General features: G+C 44.2%; 1 protein-coding gene across 1 annotated transcript; it reads right to left on the bottom strand.

Annotated features, from left to right (window-relative positions):
• Positions 1 to 265: 265 nt before the first annotated feature.
• Positions 266 to 12,390, bottom strand: FUCA1 (alpha-L-fucosidase 1). The gene is made up of 8 exons (XM_026012449.2): positions 11,914 to 12,390; positions 9,566 to 9,700; positions 7,796 to 7,933; positions 5,673 to 5,778; positions 4,196 to 4,396; positions 2,466 to 2,656; positions 1,262 to 1,361; positions 266 to 1,038 (listed from the first exon to the last, which is right to left on the bottom strand). The coding sequence occupies exons 1-8, from the start codon at positions 12,306 to 12,308 to the stop codon at positions 898 to 900; spliced, it is 1,407 nt and encodes a 468-aa protein (XP_025868234.2). The 5' UTR covers positions 12,309 to 12,390; the 3' UTR covers positions 266 to 897.
• Positions 12,391 to 16,621: the final 4,231 nt, after the last annotated feature.

The raw sequence follows: 16,621 nt of genomic DNA, 5'->3' as shown, positions 1-16,621 counted from the left end.
TCAAATGTTGGATAAAAGATTTATAAATATATCTATTAAATAAAAAAGAAATAGAAAATCTGATTAGATCTAGAATAATGAAAGGGGCTGAAATGATAGCCAACTCAAAAGAACGGTACCAGGAGAAGCATAAAAAGCAAAGGAATTATGTTCTTTGTTTGGCATTATGGAGACTTGGCAAGTCTTTTTTTTTTTTTTTTTAAACAGAAACAGAGCTCTTCATAAGCAGTCCATAAGAAACTGGGAGAAGAAAACTACAACATGCTTTTTGGTAGAAATGATTTGACATAAAAATTTATTTGATTATATTTTAAAAAGCAGGGCAGAATCACATTCATTTTCTTCATCCTATCACTGTAAACAGACTGAATTTCTGAGCACCTAGTTTTCTATGGAAACTTCCAAAGAGCTGACCACTGGCAGCCCTTGCTAGCCTCTTGCTTCCCTTCCAGGCTCTCCTCCTCTTGGAGGGGTGCTGGTGACAACTGATGCTAAACACACAGCGTATGGTTGAGATTGCCAGATCCTCTTCACCTTCTTCCATAGGCAATGGGGTGACTTGGCTCATTCTTTATCTGAAGTCATTGAGTAAGGAAATAGGTTTCAAACACAAGGAATGGAGGGAAGTTTCTGGGGTAGATAATTTCCCAAGTTAGGAATAGAAGGATGAACGCAGAGCTTAACCAGCTAGTGCCTCTTGCTGATCAGAGAGGTATGCTAGCAATGGATCTCAGATCTCTGATCCATTGAGACATCAGTATGATGCACTCAGTTCCTTTGATTAAAATGTGTTGGAAAAGCCATCTCTGAGTAGAGAAGTAGTTTATTACAACGATGGTGCTATAAGAGGAAAACCAAAGCAGCCAACAGGAGGCAGTTCCTCCTGAACTCCAACAATCATTCCACTCCTGTCAGCTTTATAGTCCAACCAAACTCAACTGGCAGAGTAAAGAGTGGTAACTGGGGCAGATAAATGAGCAGACCTTCTTCTGGTTCCGTGGACCACTTCAGATCTTTCTGGATCCCCAGCATCGTTATCTGCAGATAGCAAAAGGGAATGGAGAAGACATCAACACCCTGAGTATAGAATATGGTTTGAACATTTTGGGAGACAGCTGCCCTGGGCCAGGGCAGGACAGACAGTCTAGAAGTAGGGAGGGTCAATATGGAGGAGACATGGGGCAGGAAGGAAGAAGTAGAGAAGACCTCCAATTCCTTTAGGAAGGTCACCTCTCAGAACGGACTCACTGAGGTTCCTCACCTGTGTAGTCGAGGTAGTTACGGGGGATTTAAGGCTTAAGACTCCATTTTCTGGCCAGTGCAGGAAAATGGCATAAACAGTCATTCCTCGTGAGGTATACCTGGGAAAAAAGAAATGTCAGTATCAGACATACCTGGCTAGTGACCCTGACACATAGCCCCATGTATCCCCCTTTCAATTATCTACTGATGCCAACACCTTGAGTCTGTCAGTGCTGCTGGGAAGTGCTACTAACTCAATGCCTATTAATGTCTGTGGGAAGAAAGCAGCTCTGTAAGACTATTTCTGGGGATCTCTTCTATTTTTCCTATTGGGTTATCAGTTTTCTTTAAAAAATGTTAACGCTTACACTAGTTATTTAACCTTGAAGCCATTTGGTTATTATTCAAATCTTTTTTCAACTCCAAATCCACTTGAAAACAGTAGAGGATCCAATAAGGGCAAGATGTACACTAAAGGAGGATTTGTTCTGAGAGTTCACCATGCTTAGAGAAGACGGTAAAAATCATAAATAGGAATTCATCTCAAATGGAAGGATGAACGTCTTTCCCCTGAGGCAAAGACCACTGTACCCAATGGTATAATACCTGCAGATGCCTTTCACTGAACACTTCGAGTACACCTGGTGCTTTACATAAATTTACACACTTCACCTCCAGGACAACCACAGGAAGCTAAATATCATCACCCCATTTCGCACTTGAAAAACACAGGCCCAAGGTCAAATAACTAGATCCACAAATCTACATTTGAGTCACAACTTCTCTGCTAGGTTAGCTTTGTGATCCTAGGCAAGGTACAGAGGGGTCCTGGGTCCCCCTTCTCACTTGTTAATATGGGGATAATGACAGTATCCACCTGGTGGGATTGTTGAGGGGATTAAGTGAGTGAGAAGAATCTGGACTGGAGCCTTAAACGTGGGAGGTGCTATGCAAAGTATTGGCTATTGATATTTTTAGGAGGCAGGGTAACAAGGAACACTTTGTAGCTTTTCCTTTCACCAAGCCTACCATACCTCTTACTAGTCAAAGATACTTTGGTGTCTTAAGACATAAATTGGGGTACACATTTAATAGCAAGAGTGCTGCTTTGGGGTTTCCTCCAGATAGCTTCTGCCCTGGTTGCTAACACTGTGGACCAGAGGAGACACCAGCCGGTGAGGGGCCACAGTCCTGCTCCTACATGCAGCAGAAGACAAGCTCACCACACAGACGTCGTGTTCTTTTCCAGTTGTACCCTCCACGGTTTAGAGGCATAGATAGCCTCCCCATTGATGCTTAGCCACTTCCCAATGGAAAGAAGCCTTTCTTGGAAGATGGGGACAATCAGTCCATCTTTAGTTGGTCCAATGTTGAGGAGGTAGTTGCCTCCCAAGCTCACTGTCTGAACCAGTTCCTGGAGAGAGCAGAAACAGTGAAATCCTAGCTGCGAGTGCCAAGCCCGGCAGAATGTTTGGAGCACACAGGTGTGAAGAGAAGAATCTAGGGCACATTCTCTCCCTTGGTGAATATCCCTTGCCCTTTTGTTTTTTTTTGTTTTTGTTTTTTGTTTTTTTTAAATGATTCTTTTTTTTTTTTTCAAATTTTTATTTATTTATGATAGTCACACACACACACACAGATTGAGAGAGAGAGAGAGAGAGAGAGAGAGGCAGAGACACAGGCAGAGGGAGAAGCAGGCTCCATGCACCGGGAGCCCGACGTGGGATTCGATCCCGGGTCTCCAGGATCGTGCCCTGGGCCAAAGGCAGGCGCCAAACCACTGCGCCACCCAGGGATCCCTCCCTTGCCCTTTTGAAATGCTATCTGTATTTTGTCATTATTGAAGGACAGGCTTATCTGAGAAAACTGAAAAATCTACATAGTGGAGAAATATATTAACTCAAAATCCAGGGAACGATCATGGGCACTTCTGTGTGAGCCTGCACTTCCCACAGCACAGCATGCGGTGGAGAGGATGAGCAAAGTGTGAGCACTGCAAGAAATTAAAACAACCCACATATCCAACTGCAAATAATGCTGGCAAGAATAACTCTATGTAAAACTTTCTTCTGTAATTACAGTTATTTCCTTAGGACAGGTTTTGGGTTTTAGTTTTTTTGTCTTAAGATTTAATTATTTAGGGCATCCCTGGGTGGCTCAATGGTTGAGTGCCTGCCTTCAGCCCAGGGCGTGATCCTGGAGTTCCAGGATTGTGTCCTGCATCGGGCTCTCTGCATGGAGCTGGCTTCTCCCTCTGCCTGTGTCTCTGCCTCTCTCTGTCTCTCAAAAAAAGAAAAAAAAAAAAAAGATTATTTATTTGAATAGGGTAGAGGGGCAGAGGGAGGAGAGAGAATCCCAGGCAGACTCTGTGGTGAGCACAGAGCCATGTGAGGCTTGAGGTCATGACCCTGAGATCACAACCTGAGCCGAAACCAAGAGTTGAATGTTTAACCAGCTAAGCCACCCAGGCACTCCAGGACAGGTTTCTTTAAAAAACACACACACACACACACACACACACATATATATATATATATTTATATATATATATACATATATATATGTATTTTATATATATAAATTTATATATATATTTTGTATATATATATTATATATACACATATATATACATATATATATATATTTGAGAGAGACAGCAGAGTACAAGTAGGGGGAAGGGCAAGAGGGCAGAGTACAAAAGGGAGAAGCAGGTTCCCTGCTGAGCAGGGAACCCAAAGTAAGGCTCGATCCCAAGACCCTGGGATCATGACCTGAGCCGAAGGCAGCCGCTTAACCAACTGAGCCACCCAGCTGCCCTCCAGGACAGGTTTCTATGGGTGTGTTCAATGACCCCAGTGGATTCTGTCGACCTGCACTTCCATCCAGGGTGCTCCCACCACTCTTAGTCAGAAGGCTAGTTTGAGTCAGTAGTTAACAAATAACTAACTCTTACCGAGATGATTTCACATTCACTTGCAACGTCCGACATCACCATGTTACGACGATAGCCCCAGGAGACCTTGTCTATGGAGGTACACATTTCCCACTTGTGGTCTGGCAAGCTCTCTGGCTTGTATTTATCTTGACAGTTGTAGTATCCTCCATGGTGACAGGAACAGTTCTGACCCCACCGGTCATTTACCACTACGTGATCCTAAAGGAAAAGAGAGTACTGGGTCATCTGGGGTAAAACTACTTTGCTTCCTTATGTAATGCAGTTTGGTAAATTAAGTGTGTATTGGGACATAGGAATAGATTTAGTCTAGAATGGTTCTCAACTGGGGGCTATTTTGCTCAGGGGACTTTTGGCAAAGTCTAGAGACATTTTTGGTTGCCAGAATTGGGGTGGTGCTAGTGCCACCTAGTGAGTAGAGACCGAGGATGCTGTTACAATGTCTTACAACAAACAAGACAGCCCCCTCACAGCAAAATATCCAGCCCCAAATGTCAATAGTGCCGAGGCTGAGAAATCCTGGTCAAGCAACATATAATGTCAGAGCTGGGAGAGCCTGATTTAAAGGTAATCTGGGAAATGACTTCTTGGGGAGAAGAAGATATTTTGGGGAGGAGGTCATATCCCTGGGCACAGTTTAGGAAACTGGGACTGTGAATCAGGTATGTGAACCCAGCTCAGGATGCTTTCCACTATATAACCCAGACTTCCTTTTCCTTGGTAAAGAAAAATCAGAAAATATTCTTTTCCTTCCTTCAAATCTTTTTTGAACTATGAGAAATCATTACATAGAATATCTTAATGTTATGATTAATACTATTAAGATTCCTGTACCGGGGTATCCAAGGTGAATAAACAGTTCTTGCCCTTAGAGATCCAGCAGAGACTGTCTGAGTAGACAGATATGTGGACAGTATGACATCACAACAGAGTTAATTACCTAACTTAAATGGGGAACATCAATCCGGGTAGGGATGATTCAGGTACGACCTCACCCTAATCTATGGTGGATATAAGAGAAATGAAATTTCCTCTTGAGATTTAAACTGCATATCCAGCAGAGATGAATGAGGTCATAAATATCTGCATCCTATTCCCATTATTTAATTTTGTTTTGCACATTAATTTTTTGGGTGATTTTCTCATTTATGATGTTCGTGATTTATTTTAATGATTTATTTTACTTTCTCTAAGTCTCTGGGACTTCTACATACTACTTAAGTTTAATAAGCTTTAAATCTCTGTTGTCAAAATCAGGATTTAAAGGAGAAAAAAGCTAGCTTATTCTCCAAGGAAGGAGGGCAAAAGAATTAAAGGCGAAACCTTTCACATCTATGAAGTCCCCTGGTCCCTACCACCTCCATGTCGCTACTAGTATTTATTATTGTTGCTGCTGTCACTGTTCATACTCCAGATCTTGGCTCCTCACTCTTTCTTTTCTCATGACAAATAAGAAAGAAGTTATACAATCACATGCCTTGACTGGACTATCATTGTAGAGCCAAGAAAGAAACCCTGTAGAGTTCCAGTAAGTATCAGGACATTCCCACTCTCCATCAGACCAAATCAAGTCAGGTTCATACCTGAAAGACATGCGATTAGGACAAAGTTTGTTATCTGAATCTATTCACAGTGATATCTCATGGATCTATTTTGTAACAAATATTTTAAAACTTTTCCCATTTGAAAGTATCATATCATTACCAAGGTACCAAGAGAATGTGGAAAACTAAACAGACAAAACAATGACCATAATTCCGTCATGGTTGCTCACAAACCACTGTTTAATAAACAGTATTTTGGTGCATTTCCTCCTAATTTTTTTTTTCAATGTCTTCTGAAAAAAAAAAATGAGGTTGTAATCAATATATAAACAATTTGGTGTCCTTCCAGCAACTAATTCCAATTAAAAGAGTGGTGCTCCAGAACTATAGAATTAGGGTTTCTACCTCCAAGATGTACTAACAACTCAGGAAACAACATATGTTGACAAGAATGTAGAGAAAAGGGAACCCTCTTACACTGGGGTAACTACATGGGGTAACTGGGTGACGGGCATTAAGGGGGGTACATGATGTAATGAGCACTGGGTGTTATATGCAACTAATGAATCACTAAACCCTGACCTAATAATACACTATATATTAACTTGAATTTAAATTTAAAAAATGATGTTTTTAATTTAAAAAATGTATTAAGAGCTTGAACTATTTCAGCAAATGCATTGTTTTGGACAGCTACCCAAAGCTTCAACTATAATAGATCTATAGAGTACACTTGAGCCACAGCTGCATCTTTCACATATTCCACCCTGACCTCTATGTGGCATGAGTGTGTGTGCGTGCATGTGTGTGCATGCACATGTAAGGTAAGCCTGATTATTCTCATTTAGAGAATGAGAATCTGATGCTCAGAAGGGCAATCTGTTCTAGGTGACAAATCTTACAAGTAATAGGAGCTAGAACTCAAATTCGTATCTGCTGATGCTTGATCCTATGCTGTCCTCTGTAATCAGAACAGCAAGCCAACTCCAAGAACGACTGCCTAACAGGCAAGTATAATGCAAACTGTGTTTCACTGTGAGTGAGAAACTGTACTAGGTACTTTATGCTCATTACCTCATTAGTTTTTACAACAACCCTGAGGTGTATATTATTCCCATTTCACAGATGAAGAAACTGAAATCTAGAAAGATTAAAGAATTTAACCAAAGTCACACAGCCAGTAAGAAAAAGAACTGGATTTCAGACCCAGGTCTGTCTGATTCCAAGCCTCTGCTGGTCTCTCACAATTGTACTGTATCCTTAGGGAAGTCGTCTGGATGCAAAAAAATTTTGATTTGGTTTTGGTCTAAAATGAGAGGCCAGGCAGAGATGGCTGGCTGCCCCTAGAGCTTTATTTTATTTTATTTTATTTTTTTTTTGCCCCTAGAGCTTTAACGGTCCACCATCTTCTATGAGCCAGCCCCCAGTGTAAGAAGGGCAAACTAGAAATAAAGCATGCTGAAGACTACTGATGGGTCCCAAAGTGAAAGGAATCATTTTAAGAAAAATAATGATAACAACACCCGTATTCTGTACCAGGCAAGATGACAGATACTTTGCACATATCATTCTGAGCCCATAATATTGAAAGAATTATTTCCCTACTTTACAGAGCAAGAATCTGAGGCTCAGAAGGGTGGTCATTTAAGGTTTGTAACAGGAGCCAGGATTCAAATACAAATCTACCAGATGCCAAATCTGGTAGGGGAGGAGGGAAAGTGTCCTTGGGGACCACACTGCCTCTCTCCAAGGTCCTGACAAAGAAACCAGCATGCAAGGAGGGACTGAAGTTTTGACTTAACCCCCATCCTTGGTTTTGTTCATTTCAATCTATAAAGCAAGATGACTACATTGCAGGAGTTTTGAACCATAGGAAGAAAAACATATTCTGTTTTAATGCAAACCACCATTTTTATTTTGATGTCTTACAGATTTTTTTTTCCCACATTCCCTCCTTTCCCGCTTTCCCCAAACTTAACGTTATCCTATAGGAAGCTTTGATTTCACTGATCAAAGTCATAAGGGCAAAAACCTTTTTTTTTTTTTTTTTTGTTACCTGTTAACAAGGTCATATAGTTCTGGCATTGTTTTTGCACGGACAAAAAACTGTGTTTTGAAGTTGTTTTTCTTATCAAGTAGGTACAGTGGGTGGAACCATTCTAAAAGTGAGTGGTAGAGTCCGTAACGTATGTTCCTTAAATGGAAAAACAGAACAGCAAATGTCCATTAAGCAAAGAAAAAATGATGTAGTTTAAGAAAAATCAATGGCAGCATTGTTTACATCTTGGTGAAACTTACCAGCAAGGACATGTAGGGGCAAGTGGGATCCCAAACCATTTCCTTAAATTATCTCTTTCCATTAACTTAAACAAAATGGTTGAGTTTTTGATCACAGACAGGACTACTTTTTACACATAAATACCTTAACATCAAATGTCATTTAAACCATTTTTTATCTATGTCAGTTATCTCAATAATGATACACAATCCTTTTTAAAAATAGTTTTCTCTGTCAGTTGTAAGAATACATATTGTAGAGGTGTTGGAAGATAGAAAAAAGTATAAAGAATAAAATATCCCAGGTCTTATCACTCAGAAGTAATCATTAGTAACATTTTCTATGTAGTTGAAATTGATGGATACAGGTTTATCGCTTCCTTTACTTAAGATTTACTAATAGTTCTTAACATTAAAATGTTAAGAATTCTCGTCCAAAATATAAAAGGGTCAAAGTAACTTATTTTCATACACAATAAAACTTGTTTTGAGTTATAAATGGTGAGTATCACGAAGCGCTGTACTGTAGTGAGAAGTAAGAATGACATTGCAACAGCACAGATAAGGCAGAAAGAGTTAGATATTTCATATCACTTGGGGACTAAATAGATACAAAGAAGGTAAAATCAAGGATCGTAAAGTCCAGTCTTTCAACAGCGGAGTTTTACAGTAGGGCTGTTAGCCAAGCACAGCACTGAGAAACTGAATATTGACCAGGTGACCAGAAAATGCGTTCTTCATGGGCCACTTAGCATTTTAGGCTTCACAGGCCTTGCGGTCTCTATTCCAACTCTGAAATTGTAGCTTGAAAGAAGCCAATAGACACAACACATAAATGAATGGGTGTAACTGTGTTCCAATCAAACTTTATACAAACAGGCAGCTGGCCTACCCCTGAAATAGGGCATTAAGTTTACCAAATCATAGTAGAACTGAGATATACAAATACCACTTTTCCTCCCTTTAGGCAATCATATCCAGAACTGTAGAGTCCCAAGCCAGAATAACTGGGTTCAAATCCCATCTCTGCCACTTCCAAGCTATTTGATCTTGGGAAGTTACTTCTTATTAACTGGCAAATATTAAGGAGCATTAATTACAATCAACCACAGTGGCTCCTTATTTCACTTTTTGGCTCCTTTACCTGCCCTTGTCAGTTTCCTCCGGATGTAGCATTCCTCCAAAGTTTCTCTGAATGCCTGCAAAGCTGCATGCTGACAGCTAAGGAGGGCACAAAGGTCACAGACCCAGTCCTTCATCAGACACTGGAAAATGCCTTGGGCTGCCAGGCCTTCCAGAAAAAATCTTCACAGAATGCAAATGAAGCATCGTGGTCTACACTGGATATCCCTCCCCTACACAGGGCGATGAACTTCTCTGATGATATCACCTTTGATCACATGAATAGTGTCCAGCCTCAAACACTGCTAACTCAAAGGCCAGAAGCCCGTCAGGTTTACTTACTAGATGCAAACTTAGAAAACACACAAGAACAGAGAGGAATGATAGATCAACAGAGATGACAGAGTAACCATCTGTAGATGCTTACCTCTTCCGGAGGGCTCTTCCCAACTCACCAACCAAATCACGATGGGGACCCACATCATTAGAGTTCCAATTCCAAGACACAGAACTTGGCCAGTTTGTGAAGCCTTCGTGATGCTTTGTCGTCAGGACTACATACCTGTGGACATCAAAACTACATAAGCACAGGAAGCAAGCAGTGGGCCATAAACATGAACTCACCCAGCACACCTGAGGAGTTTAAGAAAAGTTGTGAGAACTTGACCTTGCATGCCTCCTAAGTTCAATGTACTTGCATGAGTGACTATACCGGTGGCACCCCGGGAAGTGATGTAGTCACAACTCCCCTTGGGTACTGCTCCAGGAATGGTAGCAAACTTAAGGAAGCCGGAGTCCTTAGTCTCCAGCCAAGGAAGGAGGCCCAGAGGGAAGGGAAAAGAAATGCCCCTTCCTTAGCTCTCTGGTTCTGGAAATAACAGATGATAGAAAAGTAAAAGAAAAGCCTACGTGAATTGCCTCTCATTTGCAGAGGTGACAAAAGACCAAAAGAGCTAGGGAGAAAAGTGCAGTGTTGAAATAACACTCAACATTTCATTTGTTTTTATGGCAGAAAGGCAGATGACACCTGCACATGATGATTTAATCATGGGCTGGTGTGGGGAGCTCCAAGACTTTAAGGCCCAGATAGTGTTTCACCCACAGTGGGCCCCATTCCTCTCTGTGGCATATACTTTTTTCTTTTTCTTTTCTTTTTTTTTTTTTATGATAGTCACACACAGAGAGAGAGAGGCAGAGACATAGGCAGAGGGAGAAGCAAGCTCCAAGCACCGGGAGCCCGACGTGGGACTCGATCCCGGGTCTCCAGGATCGCACCCTGAGCCAAAGGCAGGCGCCAAACTGCTGCGCCACCCAGGGATCCCTACTTTTTTCTTTTTTAATCCTTTTAAAATTAAAAAAAAATCATTCTCATGGTATTTACAGAAACAGGCAGAGAACCCATCTCTCTGGCCACAGTTTGCAGACCTCTGGTATGGTGGAAAGTATGTTTGCCTCGGAGTCATGAGATTTGGATGTAGGACATTGGTTCCCTTCCTCTAAGTGGGTTTGTCACCTGGGCCACAAAATAAGGGATCTTTAGGAGAATTCTCCAAGAACAAAAGAGCTACAAAATGCCATTTCTTCCTACTTGCCTACCCCTACTCCAAGCTCAGATAGCCAGACACTTGATGAAATTAGGGGTCTGGACAAAGGTCTCCCACATTTCCTTTAAAAAAAAAAGATTTATTTATTCATGACAGACACAGAGAGAGAGAGAGAGAGAGAAAGAGAGAGAGAGAGAGAGAGGCAGAGACACAGGCAGAGGGAGAAGCAGGCTCCATGCAGGGAGCCCGACTTGGGACTCGATCCCGGGTCCCCAGGATCACACCCTGGGCCAAACAAAGGCAGGTGCTAAACCGCTGAGCCACCCAGGCTGCCCTCACATTTCCTTTTTTTTTTTTTTTTAATTTGTAAATTATGGATCTCTAAGGCTTCTATTAGACAGTGACCACCACCTCTCTTTACTCGAGCCTTATATTCCCATACATTTATCAGCAAACCTTAAATGTCAGCTGTAATTTCTCTTTAGTACAAGAAAGCTTGTCCAAAAGAACCTGAAACCCAGGAGAGGACTGAAGAGGCATGGTAAGGGTGGAAGACGGCTCTAAGTCGAGAACTAGGGAAACTCCCTGGCTCCATTCTTACCCTCCTCCAACCCACTTCCCTCCGGGCCAGCCGTCAACTTTGCTCTTCTAGAAGCTGAGGGCAACCACTTCCTGACTTTACAGCTGGCAACACACTGCCCTCAAGGGATCAGTCCTTCAGGATTGGCCCAGGCCTTCAACAGCCTCTGCCTCCCGCACTTCCACTTCCCTGAACCCTCGCACAGCCAGTTCCCACGGCTCTCAACACAGAACAGACCTCGCCTGAGCACCTCCTGTGTGCAAGGCGTTGAGAAGAGCCGGGGAGGGTCGGCCCAGTTCACCTTCACAGCGCACCAGGGTGGGGGGGGAGACAGTAGAGCTGAAAAGGAGCTAGTACAACCGCTTTCCATCACCGTGGAAGGAGGCTGCAGGGAGGTGACAAAACTCCAGACCACGGGATGAAAATTCTGGAATCCTGATTGTCTTGTTGACCTGGAAGGGACCGGGGGTGCGGCGCAGCTCGGTGGTCTCCATACACAGGCCTAGACACCGAGGGCTTCCCCCCCGCCCAGCAGAGCGCCCCTCCGCGAGGCCAGGTGCGCCACATCCAGCGTGCACCCCTCGGGGGGCTCCTGGGCCGGGCCGCCTCCCCGCCCCGCGCCTCCCCGCCCGCCCGAGCCGGGGCGCTCACCTGGCCCCCGCCGCCTGGAAGAGGTCGGCCCAGGTGTCGGGGTGGAAGAAGCGCGCCGTGAACTGCGGCCCGAAGTCGGCGTAGCTGAAGCCGGGCGGGTAGTTTTCGCTCATGAACTGCTCGTACTGCGGCAGCCCCTCGCCCTTCCAGTGCCACCAGAACCACTCGCTGCCCCAGGCCGGCACCGCGAACACGCCCCAGTGCACGAACACCCCGAACTTGGCCTTGTCGAACCAGTCCGGCAGCGGCCGCGAGTCCAGACTCTGCCAGTCCGGGGTGTAGCGGCGCGGGGGCGGCGGCCCGCGCACCAACGCCGCGCAGAGCAGCAGCAGCGGCAGCGGCAGCGGCAGCGGCAGCGGCGGCGGCGGCCCGAGGCCCAGCGCCCAGGACTTCATCGCCGAAGGCCGCGTCGCCGCGCCCGAACCTCCGCCGCCGCCTCTCTCCGCGCAGGGACCGGGCCGCGTGGCCCCGCCCACTCCCACTAGTGATTGGCTCGGAGGGGAAAGGGGGCGTGTCGCCCCGGCTGCCTGGCGACTGGCTCCTCCCCTCCGGGTCGGCCGTTCCTGCAGCGCCCTCTGGCGCTCAGAGGGAGAAAAACGCCAAGAGTCGTTGCCCGCGCTCCGCGGGGGGACGGATGAACTCGCTTGGGAGGGGACTTCGCAGCCGGGTTAAGTCGCGGGGGTGTGGAAGGCCCGCTGCGGCCGAGGGTGGGGGTAGCGAGCGCATTTTTGCCATTGGGAGCCGTAGGGGACTTCCCGGGCTGTAGTATAGAAGACCGAGCCTGGGGCCGCCCCGGTGGCTCAGCGGTTTAGCGCCGCCTTCCGCCCAGGGCGTGATCCTGGAGACAAGGGATGGAGTCCCACGCCGGGCTACCTGCAGGGAGCCTGCTTCTCCCTCTGCCTCTCTTTCTTTCTCTCTCTCTCTCTCTCTAATAAATAAATTAAAAAAAAAAGAAGAAGAAGAAGACCAAGCCTAGAGGCAGGAATACTAGATGGAAGGAAAGGCACTGTGACAGCCCTGGCAGCAATGTGGGGTGGAGGGAGGGTGGGAGGAAGCATTATCAGGGGAAGGGAGGAAGAGAGGAGGCCTCTGTGATCTTTTTCTCTGTCTAATATTTATTTACCGTGTTTGGGGAATATCTAAGAATATCTAATTGGAAAAATAAGACACATGCACAGGTTGCCACAAAGCAACATTTTTTTTTTTTTTTTAGAGTAGCAGGGTGAGAAAATTGAGAGCCCCAGGGCCCAAGGAGTGCCTGTGTCAACCTCCCCTGGCATGGAGGTCACCAATCCCTCTACAGTTTGTACGTGCTGTTGTGCTCAAACAGGAGGTGGGGCCAGCAAGTGGAGAAATCTAATGACCCCACGTGGCACAGCCAGTCCCCACAAATGGCATGTCACAGTTTGAAGCGACTTTGGAGATCCTCTACATTATCCCTTTCCCTACTCTTCCCATTTTAGGAAGGAGGAAACTGAGACCCAGAGGGAGGATTGGAGTCACCCAAAGTCAATCGCACTGCTAGTTTGAGCAGGGGTGGGATCAGAACCCAAGTCTTCTGATGTGGAATCTGTGCCTTTTAACAAGCTGCTTCCCTCTTGCACCCTGGGAGAGGTTGGGGCCTTTGTTGACAGAACCAAGCACTTCCTCATTCTAAGAGTCATAAGGTAACGCAATGGCTGTTGCTGATTGAACAGCTGTTTTATCTTCTGTGTTTCTTTCCAAAATTATGTTGAAACAGGGCCCAAACGTAAGCACAGACACCTCAAGACACAAAACAATAAAACCTATTCACACACATCTTCTAGTGATCAGAGTGAGTAATGGTCTTTGATGTTAGAGAACTCATCTTGGGGAAGATAAAATGGGACACTGTGACCTCCACTTCTTATCCTTATAACCAAAATGTAAATCTGCAGGGACAGGCAAGAAACATTAAAACAGAGTGGACAAAGCTAAAAGTTGGGAAACCTGCATTCCTGGCACTGGATACCACTTTGTTGGGGCTTCTTGGGCAAGTCTTGTCTAAACAATGAGGGCAGTTCTCAGTGATATCCGGGGTCCCCTTTCCCCACTTGCTCTCCTCCATAAACTTGTTCTTTACTTAGAGCAGAAATTGAGCATCAATGTGAAAAGAGAGAGGAAGAGAGTGTGGAAGTGAATCATTTAATTCAATGATTTTTTAAAAAAGATTTTATTTATTCATGAGAGAGAGAGAGAGAGTGACAGAGAGAGACAGAGAGAGAGGCAGAGACACAGGTAGAGGGAGAAGCAGGCTCCACGCAAGGAGCCCGATGTGGGACTTGATCTTGGGACTCTGGGATCATGCCCTGAGCCGAAGGTAGATGCTCAACAGCTGAGCCACCCAGGCTTCCCTAATTCAGTGATTTTATTTTATTTTATTTTTTTTTAAATTTTTTTAATTTTTTTATTATTTATTTATGATAGTCACACAGAGAGAGCGAGAGGCAGAGACATAGGCAGAGGGAGAAGCAGGCTCCATGCACCGGGAGCCCGACATGGGATTCGATCCCGGGTCTCCAGGATCACGCCCTGGGCCAAAGGCAGGCGCTAAACCGCTGTGCTACCCAGGGATCCCTAATTCAGTGATTTTAAAACTCTAGTTTTATTCATTGAACATCAGATATTTACTAAGTATCAATTTATTGCCAGGTACTTGGGCATTTTCTTTGCTAAAATGAGAAAAGACCCCACCAGTGAATAAAGAAAGGCATGCCCAAACTTCAAGGAATCACAATTTACCTTAGAAATTCATGCCATGTCTTTGCCTTATAAAAATATAGGTATCTGGATTAAAATGTAATCTGATCTTTTAAAAATGTTTGTTTGCTTGTTTGTTTATGAGAGGCACACAGAGAGAGGCAGAGGGAGAAGCAGGCTCCCTGCAAAGAGCCTAATATGGGACCCAATCCCAGGACCCCGGAACCACAACCAGATCTGAAGGCAGACACAACCACTGAGAGCCACCCAGGTGCCCCTCAAAATGCTTTTGGCTCCACAGGTATTCACCAGCCCTCTTAAGACTATGCTGTTATCAACAATACCAGATTATGGAAAGAACTCTAGTGTCCATTGACTGATGAATGGATAAAGATATGGTGTATATACACAATGGAATATTACTCAACCATCAAAAAGAATGAAATATCGCCATTTGTGATGATGTGGATGAAACTAGAGTGTATTATGCTAAGTGAAATAATTCAGTCAGAGAAAGACAAATGCCGTATGATTTCACTTATATGTAGAATTTAGGAAACAAAACAGATGAATATACAGGAAAGGGGAGGAAGTGAGAGAGAAAAAAGCCCTAAGAGACTCTTAACAAAACAGGTTGTTGGAGGGATGTGGGTGGGGGAAGGGCTAAATGGGTGATGGGTATTAAGGAGGGCACTAGTCATGTTGAATGCTCAGTGTTATATATAAGGTATGAATCACTAAATTCCACTCCTGAAAACAATATTATACTATATGTTAACTAACTAGAATTTAAATAAAAATTTGGAAGAAAAAAAAAACTCTATGCTAAATTGTCAGGGAACATTGGGGACCAGGAGAAGTGAGTGTGGAGCTCATCTCATGGGGAAGACTAGCCAGTGAGTGCCACTTAACACAGTCCATGATATGGGCTATAACTGAGGGGTCGACTTCATCCTTGGGGGGCTGTACTGAGTTGACTAATGTCCCCCCGCATTTCACCGACACTCAGAACCAGTGAATATTTCCTTATTTGGAAACAGTCTTTGTGGATGCAATTTGTTAAAATGAGGAGGCTGGTTTAGGATGTGTCTTAATCCAACGAATGACATCCTTAAAAGAAGATGCCAAGAGATAAGGTGGGGAGAGGAAAGATGGAGTCAGAGATTGGAGTTACATTGCCCCAAGCCAAAGAACTTCAGGAGCTGCCAAAAGTCAAAAGAAGCAATGAAGAAGACTCCTTGAACCTCCGGCAGGAGCATGGCCCTGCTCATCCCTTGACTTTGGACGTCTAGCTTCCAGAAGCTTCCATGAAAGAATAAATTTCTGTTGTTTTAAGACACTTGGTGGAAAATTGTTTTGTGTTTTTTAAAAAAGATTTTTATTTTTAAGAAATCTCTACACTCAACGTGGGGCTCACACTCACAACCCCAAGATCAAGAGTGGCGTGCTCCACCAATTGAGCCAGCCAGGGGCCCCAGTTTGTGGGAAATTGTTACAGGAAATTAATACAGGACATAAAGTGAAGTACATTGAGAAGTAATGGTGAGTTCAGATTGCAGCAATCTAATGTTACAGAAATTGAGTATTATTCCTAAACAAGAAGAATTTGACTGAATGAGGCCAAGAGGTTAGTGGTAAAGGGGGCAGGCTTTGGAAACCCCAGCTTTGGGTATATATCAGCAGTGTGATCTCAGGCAACTGATTTTGCCACTTAGTTACTTCCTTATCCATAAAATGAGGGCCTTATTGATCAGGTTATTGTGAAGACTAAGTCAAATACTTCCTTCGAAAGCACTTATCCCAGTGTATGGCACTTAGTAAAGACTCTATAAAAGCCAGCTGGCATTTATGACAGAGCATGTAGTATGTCTACCCTACCTAAAGTTGCCCCAATTAATCCCTATCACATGACCTTGATGATTTCCTTCATTTTACCACCGGTAATTATCTTCTTTAGTGGTTGTCTTCCCACCAGAATGTAGAATGT

The sequence above is a fragment of the Vulpes vulpes genome, chromosome 2, assembly GCF_048418805.1.
Source record: "Vulpes vulpes isolate BD-2025 chromosome 2, VulVul3, whole genome shotgun sequence".
Classification (NCBI taxonomy): Eukaryota; Metazoa; Chordata; class Mammalia; order Carnivora; family Canidae; genus Vulpes; species Vulpes vulpes.
Note: the sequence above shows the minus strand (reverse complement) of the source record. Positions and strands in the feature narration are given on the sequence as shown.

Bases quoted from the DNA above. Each gene is read 5' to 3' on its own strand.
- FUCA1 (XM_026012449.2), bottom strand. From the start codon at position 12,308: ATGAAGTCCTGGGCGCTGGGCCTCGGGCCGCCGCCGCCGCTGCCGCTG. The intron at 4,397-5,672 runs GCATGTGATTGT...CTTTTCCTTTAG, and splicing joins ACAATGATAGTCCAGTCAAG to GATCACGTAGTGGTAAATGA. The intron at 2,657-4,195 runs GTAAGAGTTAGT...TGCTCTCTCCAG, and splicing joins GTGAATGTGAAATCATCTCG to GAACTGGTTCAGACAGTGAG.